Raw genomic sequence first — 19,477 nt, forward strand, 5'->3', positions numbered from 1 at the left:
TGATGGTCAGATCTGTCAAGGTCGGTTTTGCTCCATTTCTCAGTTTCTGCATCAGTTTGCAATGCTATTATGAGCTTTCCATCTGTACAAGCATTGCAGCTTGCCAGGCAAAATGACCCCCTCTTGCTGCTCCCAGTGCATGTCCTAGACTCTAGAGGATCTCCCAACCTTCCCCTGAATCCATTTGGGGGTCATGGGGGGAGAGGGGGAAACCCCTGTTGCACAATTGGAAGTCCTTGCCCAAGACTTCTACTAACTGAGCTCATTAAGTGAATCCTGCCCATTGAGTTGTATTCAGCTAACATATACTCAGAGTAGACCCACTGAAAGTAATAGCCCCAAGTTATTCATAGCTATTAATTTCAGTGGGTCTACTCTGAGTAAATTAGTTGACTACAAGCCATTCTTTTTAAAAAATATTATTTTCAGTAAACATAGTAAAAAAAAGAAAAGATTAACAATAAAAACAAACAAAAAATAGGAGAAAAAGAAAAAAGATACATACAACACATTACCACTTAATTAAAATTAAGTACCATCCATCTTCATAAACATAGTATTTGACTTCCTCGAATCTCTTCCATCTGAATTTCTTAGTAATTATATGTAGCAGTTTCCAATATCAGTTTCAAAAAACCATATCACAGTCCTAATCATATTACATAGCTTTCCTTATTGTGCATTTCCTTATTTATAAATTTAATTCCATTTTAACCCTAGGCCTAACTGTTTCTTTCAAGTGGTTACATATCTTTAATATTACAATACTTATTCAAATAGTCTTTAAATTTCTTCCAGTATTCTTGGTGTTCCTCTTCTTTCTGGTCGCAGATTCTCCTGGTGACAAGCCATTGTTCTTTTCTAAACAGTTAGCTGAATAAAAAGACTGGAAGTTTACTTTTAACTGGGAGCTGGTAGGCATAATGTTTAAATGTTTAATGTTTCACGACTGCGTAGCTCGTAAGGTTTTCAGTTATGACAGCTGGCACTAGAATCAAGCTTTTATATAGGTCAGTAGAAATCCAAAAGGTCAGGCAGTGACAGTGGTTGGAGGGTTCTGACGAGAGAGAATAAAAGGTTAGGAACAGCACTGTTGTAAAGAGTTTTTAGGAATGTGAGATTTCCTCTATGTGGCAAGAATGGCGAGTTTCTGTTGTTATCACTCAACAACTGGCCACTGCTCTGTTCTTTCATACCTGGTACCTAAGTATGTGAAATTGAAGGTTATTTATTGACTTCTCAGCAGCTTTTTTCTTAATCAGTTGTGATCGCGTTTGGGATCAATTAAATAAAATCTCTACTGGTAGAAGATTACTGATGCTGATGTGCGAACTTCATTCTGAGACCAAGATTCAGATTATGTTAAACCTTTCAGGTTCACTCTCAGATCCACCTGTCAGGGATACTTATTAGCCCCAGCACTTACGCCAAATCTTGAATAACTGTTTGAAATAACATAATGTAATTATGTACCTCCTAAATTGGGAACCAAGAAAGATACAGTACTTATGTAGGCTGTTGACACTATTTAATTGTCCCAACTACAGCATGGGTCAAGAAGACTTTTGAAATATTTTAATCAATTGGCAGTGCAAGAAACGCTAAAAAATACTTATGAAAAGACAAAATTTTTTGTTTTTGCCAATACTAATAATTTTATTTATATGCCGCCCATCTGCCTGGGTTGCTCCAGTCACTCTGGCAGCTCCCAAAAGAATACTAAAAACACAATAAAGCATCAAAAACTTCCCCATACAGGGCTGCCTTCAGATGTCTTCCAGAAGTCAGATAGTTGTTTATTACCTAGGTTTAAAAAACACAAGAGGCAAACTGATGGGCACCCCATTGAGCAGGTGAAATCCTTTAAATATCTAGGTTTACGCTTTTCTTCATCTGGGATTTGGAATAAACACTTCATAAATACAAATAAATTGACCATTAACACACTGAACTCATTTGCTGTATAAGATATAAGAGTGCTGAACCGTATAAAAAAGATAATCGGATAATCCTTGTCAGAATTTGATTGTGTGATTCCCTCCTCCCCCACTACAATGTTCAGTAAAGAAGGCATGCTATTGTATAGCTCATTTTATTGTTAATTTTTACTCTGTTTTGCTTTTATTCTGTAAAACTTCCCTTGCAACTTTTATTATAGGGAAGTCAGTAAATATCATAAATAAACATATTAACAGTTTGAAGCTGAGGGAGAAGATGCTGAGCCCGTGTGTGTGTGTGTGTGTGTGTGTGTGTGTGTGTGTGTGTGTGTTTTACTGAGTAGGATCAGCTCTAGACTTTTGGGTGCCTGAGGCAAAGTACAAAATGGTGGCTCCATCACTCCATGTCCAGTAGCTGCCTGAATGGACAGCTGAATCTTGTTTCAGTACAGGCTATAGGACAGTGTCCTCCATCGTGTTTGAAGTCACCAGACAAGTTATGGAGGTGCAGGGCAGGCCAGGAACCACACATAGGTCTTTCTCCTCCAGCACAAGAGCGCACAGCCAGTAGGCTCAGTTGCAACAGCCAAGGGGATGCTGATGTTGCCCCCCCCTCACTCTGTCTGATAGGACCAACCTTTTTGTTGAGAACGGTTTCCTCCATGAAAACTGTTGTGCTAGAGCCAAATTCTGTCTGCCATCACAGTAACGGAAATTTATGAGTCTGTTTTCCACCTCACGTCGTGCATTTGGCCTATCATGTCTTGAGCCCACCAATCATGGTGGGATGTAAAACAACAAATACATATTTTGCATTGCTGTTAAGTTGTTCCTTTCATCTGCTCATGATTTATGGAAGGGTTTTTTGCATGATATGATCATAAGGTGGTAGTAAAGAGAAAAGTGGAGGAAAATATTTGGGAAGACATTTAGAGAGGGAGGTACTCAGCTGTACGGTTGCTAGGCTGCAGACTTTGGCACCGAGGCTCAGGTTTTTGAGTTCAATCTTGGTGCAGCTGTTAAAATCTCAAGGCCATTTGATAATCTGGCAAAACTACACACTTGATAGTCTGCCATGCCTGCATACTTAGAAGAAGCTATGTCCAGGTAGTGAATTGGGGAGGAAGATTCAGTTCAGTTTGCATTTTATTGTGAACATACTTAACTGGCAGTTCCTAAAACAACAACCAGACCAAAACACGGTTCTCCTTCAGAACTCATACTTCCCTGAGTGTTGCAATGCAATTCTCCAACCAAAAAACTATGGGCACCAATGCACATATTAGAGGGGAAGTATGGGGGTGGGTGGGAATTACATCTGTTTAGTGAAAATAACATACAGAACGGCATCATATTAAGGAACGTGTCTTGCACAAATTTGTCAACATTGCATACAGAGTAAGTCTTTTAGGGGAAATATGAGGAGGGTCAGGAGCAGGATCCTGGGGAAGGTTCAGACAGGTTCCTGCCCCTGCTTTTGCCTCCCCTGGGGGGAGGTGTCTAAGAGTCAGCTGGATACTGAGTGGGCACTTCCTTCACCAAGGACATAGAGATCCCAGAGCCAACGCAAACAAAGATGTCCTGCCCATGCACAGCATGCCTGCTCACTTGCCCAGAGCAGAAACACCTGTTGTTTGCCACTTAATTATTGTGCTTGCTGCACTCTTCAGTAGGAAGGAGCAGGTTTGTGGGTAGCCTGTTGGGCCAGCGGCTGAACTCTGAACTCGCACTTAGCCATGCAGTGTCTTTAACCTTTGCTTTGCCCAGGTCTATGCATTAAAGAGTTTGGCAGAACCAAAATCCTGAGTGTGAGCTCTTCCTCTGACAGGGAGGGCGAGGACACAGTCAAGTACCGTATTTTTCGCTCTATAACACGCACCCGACCATAACACGCACGTAGTTTTTAGAGGAGGAAAACAAGAAAAAAAATATTCTAAACGAAACAGTGGATGTATGATTTTTGTGGTTCATGCTGTGGTCACAGACATGTGATCTGACAGTGAGTTTGGAGTAGCCCAATGCATAAATCCTGAGGATCCATGTGGATCCGTGCTTTGTAACCACGTTTTAAGTGGGGAGGGAAGGAAAAGCACTCAAGGGACAAGGAGAAGGATGCTGCTAATAATGCAGAAGAGGGGTTTAAGGGGAGAAGAAGCACGCGTGGGGTGGGTGGAGAAGGATGCTGCTAATAAGAAGAGTATAAGGGGAGAAGGCTCCTCTCCTCTCCTGCTTTGCTCCTTTAAAGCAAGCAGGCTCTCTGTCCCTCTCTCCTCCCCACTCAGTGGCTCTTCTCCCGCTTTGCTGTTTCAAAGCGAGCCACGGAGGAGGGAAGGAAGGGGAACCATGGATCCTCTGCTCATGACTGCAGCAGATCCCCCCGCCATCTGTAGGCATTCACTCCATAACACGCACAGACATTTCCCCTTACTTTCTAGGAGGAAAAAAGTGAGTGTTATGGTGCAAAAAATACGGTATTTGAGAAGACCTGCACAAAGCACTTTGCAAGCCCTGGGGTTAGCCTGAGCACCCAACAGTGATGACATACCATAGGGTTACCTGTCTTTTGGATCTCTGACATTTGTTATCTTCATGTGCTTGAGAAAGTAGTATCAAAGTGCAATGTCAGCACATTAATGTATAACTAAATCAATGATTAAACCTGAAATATTTTCCCCAGCAATAGGGCTTGCTAGCAACGTACAAAATATGAGGTTTGAGTTGGTGCCCCCCACCAAATATTTCTGATCCGGTCTTTAAGATGTATTTCTGTGCTCTCACACACCTTTTACATATTTATCAAAAAATATACATACATGCAAGGGGAATGACATTGTTCTTCACTGTGAACAGCTGCCGAATAGATTTATATAAATTCATTACCAACCATGCCATTTTCAATCCCTCTCCTAACATGGCATTTGTCTTTTTCACTGCTGTCACAGTGAGTTCATGTTTGCTTTGAGCTTTCCTCAAGACATTCTTTATTTTCCTGTCATTTCATACCGCAGATAAAACAGGAGTCCTTTTGCTCCAACATTCATAATGCTTTAGTTACTCAATATGCTTTACTTACTCAATTGACAAAATAAAAAAATTCCTTCCAGTAGCACCTTAAAGACCAACTGAGTTAGTTCTTGGTATGAGCTCTCGTGTGCATGCACACTTCTTCAGGTACACACTGTATCTGAAGAAGTGTGCATGCACACGAGAGCTCATACCAAGAACTAACTCAGTTGGTCTTTAAGGTGCTACTGGAAGGAATTTTTTTATTTTGACTATGACAGACCAACACGGCTACCTATCTGTTACTCAATTGACATTCATTTGCCATTTTGCAGACTGTTTCTCTAGTTTGAGGAAATCATTTTAGACCTTTCATCCACATATATGTAATTCAAGAATAAAATAAACTTGGCTACTTAACTGCTCTACCCTTCTTTAGGTAAAGGTAAAGGGACCCCTGACAATTAAGTCCAGTCATGAACAACTCTGGGGTTGCGGTGCTCATCTTGCTTTACTGGCCAAGGGAGCTGGCATACAGCTTCCAGGTCATGTGGCCAGTATGACTAAGCCGCTTCTGGCGAAGCCAGAGCAGTGCACGGAAACGCTGTTTACCTTCCCACTGAAGCAGTACTTATTTATCTACTTTCACTGCGTGCTTTCGAACTACTAGGTTGGCAAGGGCTGGGACTGAGCAACAGGAGCTCACCCCGTTGAGTGGATTTGAACTGCCGACCTTTCGATCAGCAAACCCAAGTGGCACAGTGGTTTAACCCACAGCGCCACCCGCGTCCCTCCCCTTCTTTAGCTTGGTGCAATTTAACACTCATGAAGAATCACAGCAGAGTTTCATGAAGGACCCCTACTGCTTGGTTTCAAAAACTGTCCATTTATCCGTAGACTCTGCTTTCTGTCATTTAACCAGGTACCAATCAATAAAAATATACTCTGCTCACAGGGTGTATGACCTGAAGGCACATTAGGATAGCCACTTTAGATCTTGTGTGTGTCCACATGCGTAGCTATCTGGGAACCACAGGTATGCTGCATTGGGTTTCATGATGAAAGAAAGGAGGGCTATAAAACAGGAAATTAATGAAATAAAAGGGTCCAACCTTCTAAATCCATACTGCCATGATTAGTCAGGAGCCCCTGGCAATAGACTCGGTTAAAGGTTTATTTGAAATGCAAATATATCATGCCCACCAAATCGCTCCTATCTACATGTCTGTTGACATAAGAACATCGGAAGAGCCTTGCTTGGATCAAAGTTGTGATTAAAATATGCCTGTGCATCATTCACTGCGGAGTTGCACACAAATGTAGGCTGAGGTTCTCCAGTTGCCTTCCCCAGCTATTTACCCACCATAGTGGTGGCTCTTAGCCATTACTTCTGTTTGTTTTCCCCTTGTGTAAACAATTTCATAACCTGTAGCGGTCTGCAACATTTACACAGCCTCTTGGCTGCTTGCATAATGCTTGCTCAATGAAACATGCATTACTGTAATACATGGGTAGATAGTGAAGCGTCCTCCAGAAGTTCTTGGACTACAACTTATCGTTCCTGACCATCAGTCATGATGGGAGTTGGAGTTAAACGCCCCTGCGATCCCTTCTATAATTATATCTAACACAGAGTTAAAGAGAGGTCCCCTCTGTCATTTCTGATTAGCTAGATAGGTTACACATTATTGATAGGGGTGGGGGTCTTGCTCCATATTTTAAATAATGTTATGGAATGTCTTTTTCTGTGTCAACACAGCCTACTGGTCGGGGGTTGAGGAGTTCCACTCACCTGACTGCTCTGCTGTTTTCAGAGTGGCCCATACAGAATTCTCATACAAGTTCTGTTAAAATGAATGGAACTTTCCTTGAAGCAACACAACAAAGCACTGTGGTTTGAGTGAGCAGGTCCAAACTGAAGCTGAAATGATTGAATTGATAAAACTGTTGGCATAGTTTTTGGTCTCCCTCTTCACACATAGGAATTTTGCACTCGGAGGCAATGGAGCTGAGTTTTGCTAGGTGAGACATCATATTAACAATAGCACACCCTCCAAGTGTCCCTCTTTTCCAGGGACAGTTGTGGAATTACAAAAGCCATCCTGGCTTCTCTCTCTCTTTTTTAATACTTTATTTGCAATTTAATCAATACAATTAAAAAGACATTTTTCTTATTACAAAAAAGAAAAGAAAAAAGGCATTGAACAATAGGGGGGAAAGAACAAGAAAAAAACTGGGAAAAAGAATAAAAATAAAATATTTTAAGGAATACAAACCATCATCAATAATATTATACACCCACTTATACACCCATCATCAATAATATTATACACCCACTAAACACTGATAGATAAGAGTGTTCATTGTCTGTTCTTATATGCCTTTTTTTTCTTCTGTTATATGTTTTCTGTTTTTGTGTGAAAATCTCAATAAAAAAGTAAAAAAAAAATTATACACCCTTATTTCCTATGTGGTTTGAAACCCTGATTTATTTAATGACTTCCTTCCAACACTATGCGGTTCCTTCTCTCTCATATATTAGTTTATCTGTCTCCTATATAGATCTGTGACGCACCTTCCTGTTATCTCTGTGGAATTTACTCTATGCTTAACCAGGTATAATCGTTGTAACCGTATTTCAGCATATACTTTTAAAACGCATCCCATTCTTTTCTTATCTTATCTCCTGGATGGTTTCTTATTGATTCTGTTAATTTTGTCAACTCAAGATACTTGCATAATTTTAATTGCCATTCTTCCTTAGTCGGCAATAAGTTACTTTTCCAATATCTTGCAATCAGGATCCTGGCTGCCGCTGTAGCGTAGAGAAAAACCTGACCTTTCGGGATGTGTGCTGTAAAGATACCTAATAAAAATAATTCTGGTTTGTTTTTTTAAGAATGTGTGTTTCATCATTGTGGCAATCACACAGGGTCCCCGGACGTTTGACGGTCTATAGATCCCTGTGCCACCACTGTGATCGCTTCCCCGCTGCTACCAACCCGTTTCTCTCGGGTACACACTGAGTCCAGACAGTTGTTAACATTAAAAACAAATAATCAAGTTTATTTTATAAGCATTAACAAGTTGATGGTTTCAGATAATTTTTCTTGTCAGTTTCTTAACCTTAGTATCTTTACCAGCCTATACCTTTCTAATACCTTCTAACTGATTATCCCAACTGTTTAACTGACTCGTCTTAACAGATTCTCTCACTCTCTCACATCAAACTAGCCCAACCCCCACAGACTTATCCTCCCTCTCCCTTCTCTAATTCCAGACTGACTTCTTAACAACTCTAACTCTAACTCCTCCCCTTGGGTTCCTATTGGTTAATCATTTTACACTTAGTTAACTCTTTCCTTATGACCAGTGGCGTAGCGTGGGTTGTACAGCAAGGCAAGTAATTTGCGCCCCCTAACCCGTGGATTTGCGCCCCCTAACCTTAACCCCCAGATGTTGCGCCTGGTGCGGCCCGCCTCCCCTGCACCCCCCACGCTACGCCACTGCTTATGACCCAGTATGATATCACACACCTAGGAGGACAAATGCCACAACCATTTTTTCAGCTCTTCATATATCATGTCCCAAAGTAATTTAATGGCTTCTCATTTGATCCTGGAATACCCCTATTTTCCCTGCCAGCACTGCCACTAAGCTTGGGAAAGAGGATGAGCCGATGCTTGTCCACAGCAGCAGCAATGGACCATCCCTTTGCCTCTCCAGTGGTCACCACTGCCAGTCTCCTCCCTTGGGCAGCTCATAGTGGCTGCTGGAGAGTGGGTGAGCAGGAGGAGAGGCTGCCATCACTGAGATCCAGCCTTGCATAATGCGCCGGCTCTAAGCAAATCAGTCTCTTAAGCTTAAGCCAAGAAAGAGTATTCTCTATAAGATTGAATATCAATATACGTATCAAGACTTTGAGATTAGACCACTGAAGAAGTCCAGAAAACTATATTGGGAATGTGCTACCTGCAAGCCCCAGTTAGAGAGCCCCATTGGGGGCAAACAGCGGCCTTTTGATTACTTGGACTGCCAGGGTGAAACAGGTGCAAAATGCCAGCACCCTGTCTCTCTACAACTCTACTAGCATCTCTCAGTATTGTGAATATTACTGAACTTACCTTTTGTTGGTATCTTCATGAACTTGTCTAAAAGACTGAGTTAAGCATTTGAAAAATCAATTGAAACCAGATATTATAAGTTCATTTTAGGCTGGGTGGTTCGCAAGTCTTTGTGGCTTTGTTTAGTGTTTTGTATTTTTCTCAGAAGGTTGATAAAATACGTATAATTATTGTTCTGTGTATATTAATCGCCAGTGTGTTGCATGAGTCGCACTACTGGCTCTGAGGTGCAGGCAGAGGGCATGGCCGCCCTGGGCGGGAAGAAAAGGGGAGAAGCACAAGGAGTCTTGATTAATTTTTTAAAAATAAAATGCTTTGCACAGCCGTGCACAATCTTACCCCTTTCTAAAATTTCTTTACTGGTGTGTGTTTTTGTAAATCTGCCAAAGAATAAAATCAAATCAGGATGAAGGGGTTTTCTCAAGACAGTGGAGGGTGGGTGGGTGCTGTGTCTTGTTGGTGTGGTGGTGGCAGCACTTGCTCTCCTGTGGAGGGGGAGGCAAAAAATGGGGGGTTGAGGAGGGTTAGTTGTGGGGAGTGAGAAATGTCCCTATTTTCAGCTAAGGTATGTTGGAGGGTATGCATTAGGTCCCTTAGGAATCTTTTTGACTGTGGGCCCTGCTAAACCAGAACACACTCTACCAAACATTGCTCCACATTCCCCATGATCCTGTGGCTGAGGTGTGCATGCAACTTGCCTGATGTGCCCATGATCCTTTGCAGAAGCTTCCTCTTTCATTTCAATGGGTTGTAGCCAAATAATTTCTACTCAGGGGTAAAGGTAAAGGGACCCCTGACCATTAGGTCCAGTCATGACCGACTCTGGGATTGCAGCGCTCATCTCGCTTTACTGGCCGAGGGAGCCAGTGTACAGCTTCCAGGTCATGTGGCCAGCATGACTAAGCCGCTTCTGGCGAACCAGAGCAGCACACAGAAATGCCGTTTACCTTCCCGCCGGAGCGGTACCTATTTATCTACTTGCACTTTGAGGTGCTTCTTGAACTGCTAGGTTGGCAGGAGCAGGGACCGAGCAACAGGAGCTCACCCCGTCGCGGGGATTTGAACTGCCAACCTTCTGATCGGCAAGTCCTAGGTCTGTGTTTAACCCACAGCGCCACCCGTGTCCCTTTCTACTCAGGGGAGACCCACTCAAATCAAGGAACCTAACAGCCATTTCCATTGATATCCCTGGGTTTGCTCTAGCACTGGATGCAACCCAATGCCTGGATCTACCTTGCTTGCAGAAAAGTCCAGCTTCAACCCCCAGCATCTTCAGGTACGGCTAGGAGAGAATTCTATCCGAAACCCTGAGAAGCTGAGCTAAGCAGACCAGTGGTCTGACTTTGTATGTTTCTGAGGTAAGGGAGTTTAGGGGCCAAGTTGCTGGACATAACTCAATTCATGATAGAGACAAATCCTAGGAACTGATAGTTGCTGGATCATTTGCTAAGCAAGCCTCTTTCCTAGAAGTCTGTGCCTTTTGGTTCATTTCACGCAGGCAATAATTAATCTTGTAGCAAGCACAAACTGGAATAGGTCATCCCGACACCGGCACTCAGTTCTGCCAAGGAATAAGCCTTCAGGGTGGGTGAAGTGTGTTCTTCATTTGTTGCTGTGGTTTTTTGTTTTCATGGTAATGACTAAATATGTCTCACGTTTTACTGTAATTTTGTTTTTTATGTTTTTAACTTGTACATAGCTTTGTGATTTTAATGAAAAGTGTCGCTAAAATCATTCTGAATAAATAAATGAAAGGGTGCACAGGGCTGGTGAATATAGCATGCTTGGATTCCACATAGGAGACTATTTGGCTGGAAACGTAGCTCAGATCAACACTTGCCAGGGTTGTGTTTGGATTTCGAAGTAATCACTTGTCTCTAAAATAAGCTATCCTATCCAGTTGGCCTATGAATCTTAGCACTTTGAATGAAGGCAATGGAACTACTTCTAATGTTACATTTTCCTACTATTGGGAGTGGAGAATCCATGTTTCAGGACAGATTTGTGGGCATACTCTGATTCGGCTTGTGGAACTTTGCTGCAATGTGGATTGTTCATTTTAAATGGTGCTTTTTATTTTTTGCACTCTGCATCTACAGGAATTCCCAAACACTCCTACAGAAAGAAAGATACTCTATATTGGGATCAGCCCTGAAACACCAGAAGACTGCACTGTCATCTCCACTTTTTTCTCCTCTTATAATGGCAATAATAATGTAAATCGAGGCCATGATCAATGTTTTACCAGTCTCATAAAGAAAGCCAAGGGTGTTAATGCATGTTTTCCCACTGCTAACTGCTCTGTGGTAGTGTTGGGGTGTGTTTCACCAAGATAGTAGGGAAGAATTAAATCTCACATCCCTATTCACTGTGGGTCTGTGACCAAACACTCCCAACCCCTTAAACTAGTATTTATTCATTTTTAAAACACAAGATGTGATTGCTAATCACATGGTTAACATAATGCAGGGGAGGCTAACCTCCAGATCAGCCTTTCTCAACCTGTGGGTCCCCATATGTTGTTGAACTACAACTCCCATCCCCCCTAGCAAGGCCAGAGCTCAGGGATTATGGGAGTTGTAGTCCAACATCTGGGGACCCACAGATTGAGAACCGCTGCTCCAGATGTTGTTGGATTTCAACTCTAATTAGCCAGTCAACATGACCAGCGCTCAAGGATGATGGGAGTTTTGGGAGTTGTAGTTCAGCAACGCCTGGAGGTTGTTGCTAATATGCCAGGAAAGGACATTGCAAGGCAACAGATCATTCAGTGGGTAGAGAAAGCTTCAAATGGCACAGAACTTTGGTATCTCTTTGGAAGGGATCAGACAATGTTGGCTTTTGGGGTGTTATCTTGTAACCATGGATTGCTGTTATTGGCTATTCAGCTTGGGGGAGCAACTCAAAATGTGGGCTTCACAGCACAAAATGGACCAAACCAGCACAAAACTTTGGCATTCGTTTGGAGGGGATTGAAAATTTCAGGGTCGCATGTTAATAAAGCTGGTTGAGAACAACCTACAGCACCTGTGAGAAAACTGGTCCTATGAAGCTACAAGAGAGGTGAAATGTTCAACCTGTAAAAGATTGCAAGGCATGAAAGAGCACCATCTAGTGGCACTTTGGGCTACACTGGAATATGTGCTGGGTTTCCTATGGCAGTCATTTGAATGCCCTGTGTCCAATGCAGAGTGCCCCGAAATGAGTGCTTTCCCAAGAGATTAAACAAGAGCAGATCTGTGAAATGTGGCAGAAATTTCAGGAATTCCCTCTATCAAACAAAGAACTGCCAAAAAGTAGGGTTAATGGGTGTATGCAGGACAGTCCTGTTTGAAGAGCTGTGACTCAGAGGACAGGCTTCTTTTTGAAGGCATCCTCTGTCTGAAGGGCTGTGCCATGCTCAATTCCAGTTTAAAGATAAATAACCCGAAGGAAGAATGAACAGGAGAGGCTTTGAAGTTGTCCATCAAAAATTGACACCTGCACAGCAGACTGAGCAGGCACACGGGTGAATTGTATTGTTTTCCATTTAAATGATAATTATTTCTAATGTGCACCTATACATATAAATTAGCACGTTCAATATTTTTTGAAAATATGCATCCCCCTTTGTCCTTTTTGTGTGTGTCCGTTGTACCATGACTTGCCAAGATTTGTTATGTTGTGATGCCCGAAAGAGCCTTCTTGGTGGTGGTGCCCAACTCTGAAACTGAAATGTATGGAAGTATATCTGTCCCAATGCTTGTTTTGGGCAAAAGGAACTGTCACACATGGTACCCTCATGCTAACAGTCAATGTACCGTTCATAGAAATAAATAAATGTGGAAACACACCAGACTTTGTAGTCAGTCTGTTGTCTGTATATTTTCCTGAGTTGCCTGCTTGACATCAATCCTATGGTAAACCACATTCCTTATTTAGGAATGGTTTTTTGGTTTGATATCCATTTGATGATCCTGTGCAGGCTGAATATCTATATAAATAAAAATCTTTGCAGTCCCAAATGAGGAATAATCACATGGAGTCTTGCTTACTTTACTGTATTGATTCTGTGATAAACACTGTTATAATTCCTCACTCACCACTGGAAATGTATTTATTTATAGAGCTGTTCAGCTTGCACAGGCTCACTTTACCGTAAGCAAGAAATCACATGCTTGCTTTACGCTTGTATGAGGCTGAAAGATGTCATAAAAGAAGGGAATGTATACAGAACTCTGGAGGGAAAAGATTCTTAGATTCCCAATGAAGGCTTGGTGGCCCCACTGTTTGACTTTTGAGGAGATGTTCAGGGAAGAGAGAAGCCAGTGAGGAGAAAGAGAGCAAAGCACAAGTTGAAAGGTCTGAAGGCCTCAGAATGGCTGAGATGAAAACTTGATATCGCAGGGCAAAAACTGCTTTGCCCGGTCAGTTAACTGACAAATATTTTATGTTCAGCACAGAAGAGCAAAATGTGTCCCTTAGGTCCATGTGTGTTGTCTCCTCTCTTCTTCCCTCATTAGGGCTCTCTGGATGAGATGCTGCTACAGGCTGTGGTACCAAGAATAGCGGCGAAGAAAATAGAAACCCATTAAGATGAATATCAATTTTAGAGCACAACCTGAGCCTCAGCTGATCCCCCTGGGAACCCCGCGGCAAGCGGCAAATGAGGGCTCTTCCGGGAAAGCAAGTTACTTTGTTTGCAGACACTCTCCACATCCAAAGACCGTGTGCCACATTAGAGGTAAACTCCCCCTGGAAGCGCTAATATGGCCAAGCCAAACTCTGTATTCATTTTTTGGGTTTCCTGAACAAAAACCTAGGCTACATTCAGGTGAGGCTTTATTCTGTCTTCCTGACATTTTCTTACCTGTCGATTTTTGCATCTCATGTGATCTTAAAAAGCTGCTTCTTGAAAATCTAGTGGAATCTAGCAGAAGCCTAGTGCTTATTTTTGTGTTGTTTCCAAGGGAAAAAATACCTGTTTGCAACCCCGTGAACTCGAAAAGGTGCGGGAGTTTTGCGTTGTCATTTTTCCACGGGTTTCATGATTGCACCACTGCCACTCATGTGATGAAATCTGAGGTGGTATCCTGGCATATGCAGCTCTTTCCATGTGTCTAAAATTTAGCATGACATGGCAGCATATTGCTCAAGAAGCTGCAATTCCAAAACACTGCGGATACTGCAGTGTAAAAGGAACGTTAGAAATTGGGACAGAAGTATGAGCATTAGAACTAGGAAAACCAATACTATAATCACCACATCTGAATGCAGCCTAAATGCAGGGTTTTTTAAAATGCATGTTCCTCTTTTTTTGAAGGGCAGAACTCTGCCCTCCCATAAGTTTGAAGTAAGATTCAACAGCCATTGCAGCCAACTCCTGTATGTGGACTGGGGAGGGGACACCATTTTGTTCTGCACTTCAGGCAGAACCATAGCTGTTAACTTTTCCCTTTTCTTGTGAGGAATCCTATTCGGAATAAGGGAATTCCCCTTAAAAATGGGAAACGTTGACAGCTATGGGCAGAACTGCATGCAATTCTGAATCACCTAGTGTTGGTTCCGACATAAATCCGCATCAGCTGATGGCTGTCAAGCCTTGTGTGTGAACCATCTCCATAAAGCTATGCTGTGTGAATGAAATCAAAGCTTTGGGACAAACAAACAAACAAACAAACACGGATCGACTCATTCACAGGTATGATTTTAGAATCATACAATCAATATTCATGTAGGAAGTAAGTGTTGTATAATCAAACATACATGCATATGTGAACCAGCCCTAGGAAACTATAATACTTTAGTTCAGGACTAGAGATGGAAGGATCCATTAGTTTTGGCTCTCTCAGTTTCTAGTTTGTCCAGTATTAAATTCCGTTCTCCACATTTCTGCAGCAATTTGATGTTTTTCAAAAATCCCTCATAAAAAATCACCAGCATTTTAGTGCAAATATCCCCCAATAATCCCCCAGTTTTGTACGCAAATTTGAGTAACATGCAGCTTTGTGATGTACAAAAATGCATATAATGCATTTTTCTGTTTTCGAAAATATCTCCATTTTTATGCCCACTTTTGCATTTTTGCATATGCCATTGAGTTGGAGGATTGCATCTCAAAATTCAGATTTCTGCTTGAAGGATGGCTGTGTTTCAATTCTGACATTGCTTTTAAATGTGTGGAGTTGATAGATTTGCCTACAAAAAGGATCAAAATTCTCCACCATCCCTATATGAGACCCCCATTTCCAGTGTATCCCTGCACCAAAACCAACTACACAATTAGAAAAATGTAAAATGCGTTCTTTCCCCACCCAGGGCTAAATGATGCACCTGTCTGTGTTGTGAAAGACCGAGGATACAATGAAGGACGCTTCGTTGACTCAAGCGCAGAACATGCTCAACTTCCCAGAAACAATGTAATGCCCACTGACAGTTCTTTTCCCAACAATACCCTGCCAAGCCTGGTACAAACCCCACTTAGAGCGAATGTTGGACGTAAGTACCCCTGGTTGCTTGCACAAAGGGATAGGGTGTCTACTTCAAAACCACAGTTTGAGAGCCTCAATGGCACCCCTCTGGAGGCTTCATCTGGGGCAGAAAGCTTGGCTAGCCCACCCCCAGCTACGGCGCTGCCTTTATTACCCCCCTCCTCAAAGTGATTGAGTTGCTGATGAATGTAAAGGGACCCCTGACTGTTAGGTCCATTCGCGAACGACTCTGGGGTTGCAGTGCTCATCTCACTTTATTGGCCAAGGGAGCCGGCGTACAGCTTCCGGGTCATGTGGCCAGCTGACTAAGCCGCTTCTGGCGAACCAGAGCAGCGCACGGAAACGCCGTTTACCTTCCCGCCGGAGTGGTACCTATTTATCTACTTGCACTTTGACATGCTTTCAAACTGTTAGGTTGGCAGGAGCAAGGACCGAGCAACGGGCGCTCACCCCGTCGCAGGGATTCGAACCGCCAACCTTCTGATTGGCAAGCCCTACGCTCTGTGATTTAGACCACAGTGTCCCGTGTCCCATGATGATGAACGTACACGTCTGCAAATTCTTTGCAAAAATTTGGTTGACACAAAAACCACCACGGTATCGTGCCACCTGCACTGGAGGCATCCTCTGCCCTCCCATGTTACATAGAATTCCTGTATTTTTCAAGAGGTCTCACCAGGCTTTAATCCTCTATAATCTTAACATGAAAACTCATGCAAAATCCCTCTATTGCATTTCAGAGCTTATGAGAGATGAAATTGCAGAGCTCAAGCAAAGAACAGGAAACACCCCACTTTTAAAGAGAAGGGTAACGAGCCAAACTACTGCTGGTATTTGTAACTGAAACCATCAAGACTTCTTGGAGCATCCTTACTCTTGCAGAACACTCCATTCATGATTTCGGGTTTACCTTATTTCTGGGACTATAATCTTTAATTCTGAATTTTAAATTGTCCTAACCTGCTGGTGAAGGGCAGATGACAAATTTGAGGTTGGCAGTGGTGCTTTGAACAGTTACCTCAAGCCCTAACCTAATCTACTTTGCCTGAACAAAGCGAGAGCCTTTACAGGCAGACGCCTCTATTCTTGTGATCATGTAAAGTTCTCTGCTTCTATAGTGAAGGATATTTGCAGACATGCACATGAGTGTGCATTGGCTGGAGGCAAAGCTTGCTATACCCATTCTATACATGGATTCAGCACCTGTGTATACTGAACACCTGAATAGGGCTTAAGAATGGGGGTTTGTTCATCTTTTTCAGCTGATCATGAATCCTGTAGGATCCAGATGGCTGAAAAGCATTTAAAGGGTTCAAGGTGCAAAACCCCATCAGTTTTCTGGAGAGGACAATAGCAAGAGAGCCATTGCAACCACAGCCTTACCCTTATACTCAAGCAGAGATGGACCATACAGACGTAGAATCCAGCTCCCATCACCCTAATCATCAGCTATGCTAAATCCATTAACATTTAGGAAGCCACAGGTTCTCCATTCCTCCAATGCACAATGTAATGATTAGTCCAGATGTATTGGAGGTGATCAAAAGCAAAGCAGTACAGAAAGTTGGATGGGGGGCGGGGGGCTTTCTGTATTTGTCTCTTTATATTCTGCTTTATCATCAGGACGATCCTTTGAGGAAATACCTTGCAGAAAATCCACAAAATAGGATTCCTCCAGAGCACCCTCTTTTACCTACCCCGGGTACGCACTACAGGCCAGACATCATCGAGAATATGAATTATACCCCTACTTACCTGGAACAGGAAATAAAAGTAAGATGCCATCATTAAGTGATTATGTCATGTTATTACATGCTTCTGTTTTAACTGATAAAAAGAGGAGGATGTCATTTAGTAAATTTAGGTTGCAGTACTATACATGTTTACAAGGGGGTAAGTTGCATTCTGTGTAAATATGCATAGGATTGTACGGCCAGTTTGAAAACCACCAATCTGTTGAATAATAATAATAATAAATTTTATTTATACCCCGCCTCCCCAGCCAAGACCAGGCTGAGGGCAGCTAACAACCAATAATAAAAACAAGTTGATTAAAATACAACTTAAAAAACAAGCTTAAAATACATTAAAACATTAAAAGGTGGCAATGATGGCCCGTAAAAGAGAGGAGGCCATTTCTGAGATTTTGAAGTTGCAAGCTCCTGAGTTTTACAGAACTCTTCACAAAGCCAATGCTGAAATACAGCTACTTTCAAAATTATCCAAATTTTGTGATGCAGGTCTCCAGCCAAATGGTGTGTACAAGAATGCATAAATTACAGGGAGATGTGTGTAACAATGCATGCATCTGTGAATGTAACATACGAAATGCATCATATTAGGGGAAATTGCTTGCAAAAATGTGTACTTTTGGGTGAGATTCACACCTAAAAGGCTGTAACAGTGCCAGTTCGGCAGATCAAAGTGGTTGATGGGCATATAAAGGGGCAAGACAATCCCACAAGTAAACTGGCCCTAGGCTAGTAAGGGCTTTGAATATGAGTAACATTTGTTGCATTTGCTGCCCAAGCATTGGTGCTGCTACCACTGCATTGGTTTCAGGGGGCAGCAGTCAGTCAGTCAGGCAGGCAGGCAGTCACCATGGTGAGTTGTGTACCATACCCCTTGTTGGGTGCCCTCTGAGCTATCCTGTTCCCTCAGGTGTGGTGAAGGACACTGGCCCCTGGCTGATGTTTAAGTGCCACTCCATTTGGCTTTCGTATGTGTAACTGGGATGGGGGTGTCACAAGAACAGAAGAAGACACTGCTGCATCATGCCAATGGCCCATCTAGCACAGCATCTTTTTCTCCCAGTGGCCCGCCAGATGGAGAGCCTGCAAGCCAGGACCTAAGGGCAACAGCACTCTTCCCGTTTTAGGCAGCAAAATGTATTGCGGCAGCCCTGACTGCAGTGCTTCATCGGTCTGATCTGTCCTCCTCCTAGATCTTGGAAAGGCTTCGTGATATTTTACAGACAGACTCGCTTGCAGAGATCCAAACCTGGTTATCAAAGGCAACTCTAAAAGGTAAGGAGAGAAAATGTGATAGTTGCACATGGCTGAAGTGTCAACTGACTTTGGGCTGCATGCGGCAGGCAGGAGAGCACACCCCTCTTTGTATATCTATCTCTATGTATATAAAATCAGATTATCGTTCCCTTTGATACCAAACTATTGGATGAATGCCTGCCAGTTTAGAAGTGCCAACCCCAAATACGGTAGCAGTTTTTGCATACTTGAGGGATACTACCCAGCTGTCACAGCTAAGTCAGCTGTGGCATGGCAGGAGGTTCTAAAGCTCCCACAATATATAGGGATGTTTCAGGAGGTAAGGAAATGAACTGACACCTGCCCATCCCAATAAACCTCTATATAGCCCAGAGCTGTCCCAAGACATTTTGCTGCCCGAGGCAACCTACATTCATCTACTCCCCACTTCTATGTGCAGAAGCAGTTGATTCTTACTTCAACACTTGCATCCTCCACTCCCCGAGTGACGCTAAGGGGGTCCCACTAGATTAGAGGGTGGTAGCAAACTCTTATGTGAGGAGAAATTACCAAAGCGCTCTGGTCACAGGGAATGAGCCCCCAGATCCTGCCACCTAAGGTGATTGCCTCACTCCGCCTAATGATAGGGCGGGCTATACGATTCTCAGGTTCTGGCCTTGGACAAGAAAATAACCCCACCCCCTGGCCTGCACCCATGCTTTATTTATGTATAGCATTTTACCCCCCTCTTCAGCCAGAAAAGGTTTGCAGAGCAGCTGGTCTCTTGGAACAGCCTTGCACCACTCCTCTTCCCTCCTGTTTCAGTCTGATGCAATGGCTGCTGCCAGGTGACAGCTGATAGGAGGACCACCCCAAATTAGATTATATTTAATTTTCACACATCTCCCACTGTTGTGATGATTTAACAAGAAATCTGCTGGAAACCAAAGAAGGGG

At 42.8% G+C, this 19,477-nt stretch overlaps 2 protein-coding genes across 12 annotated transcripts in view; one reads left to right on the top strand and one right to left on the bottom strand.

Annotated features, from left to right (window-relative positions):
* The window catches only part of LOC310686130 (uncharacterized protein C4orf17), a 101,239-nt gene that overhangs the window by 63,066 nt on the left and 18,696 nt on the right, over positions 1-19,477 (top strand). For 4 of the 11 annotated variants that reach the window (XR_014515723.1, XM_083459319.1, XM_083459320.1 and 1 more), the window contains exons 1-5: positions 13,304-13,787; positions 15,362-15,541; positions 16,275-16,342; positions 17,158-17,307; positions 18,479-18,560. Coding sequence is in view for 10 of the 11 variants with exons in the window: in XM_083459319.1 (XP_083315445.1) it covers positions 13,640-13,787; positions 15,362-15,541; positions 16,275-16,342; positions 17,158-17,307; positions 18,479-18,560 (628 nt within the window). In the remaining variant the exon portion in view is untranslated. Of the gene's footprint in view, positions 1-10,353; positions 10,423-12,434; positions 12,573-13,275; positions 13,788-15,361; positions 15,542-16,274; positions 16,343-17,157; positions 17,308-18,478; positions 18,561-19,477 lie in introns of those variants that run through there. The other 7 variants (XM_083459315.1, XM_083459317.1, XM_083459318.1 and 4 more) reach the window with 6 other exon arrangements.
* The window catches only part of TRMT10A (tRNA methyltransferase 10A), a 30,512-nt gene continuing 20,297 nt past the window's right edge, over positions 9,263-19,477 (bottom strand). The window contains exon 9 of the mRNA XM_083459300.1: positions 9,263-9,315. Within this exon, the coding sequence (XP_083315426.1) occupies positions 9,278-9,315 (38 nt within the window). The 3' untranslated portion in view covers positions 9,263-9,277. The remainder of the gene's footprint in view (positions 9,316-19,477) is intronic.

Source organism: Podarcis liolepis (genome assembly GCF_965112155.1).
Source record: "Podarcis liolepis genome assembly, chromosome: 9".
NCBI lineage: Eukaryota > Metazoa > Chordata > Lepidosauria > Squamata > Lacertidae > Podarcis > Podarcis liolepis.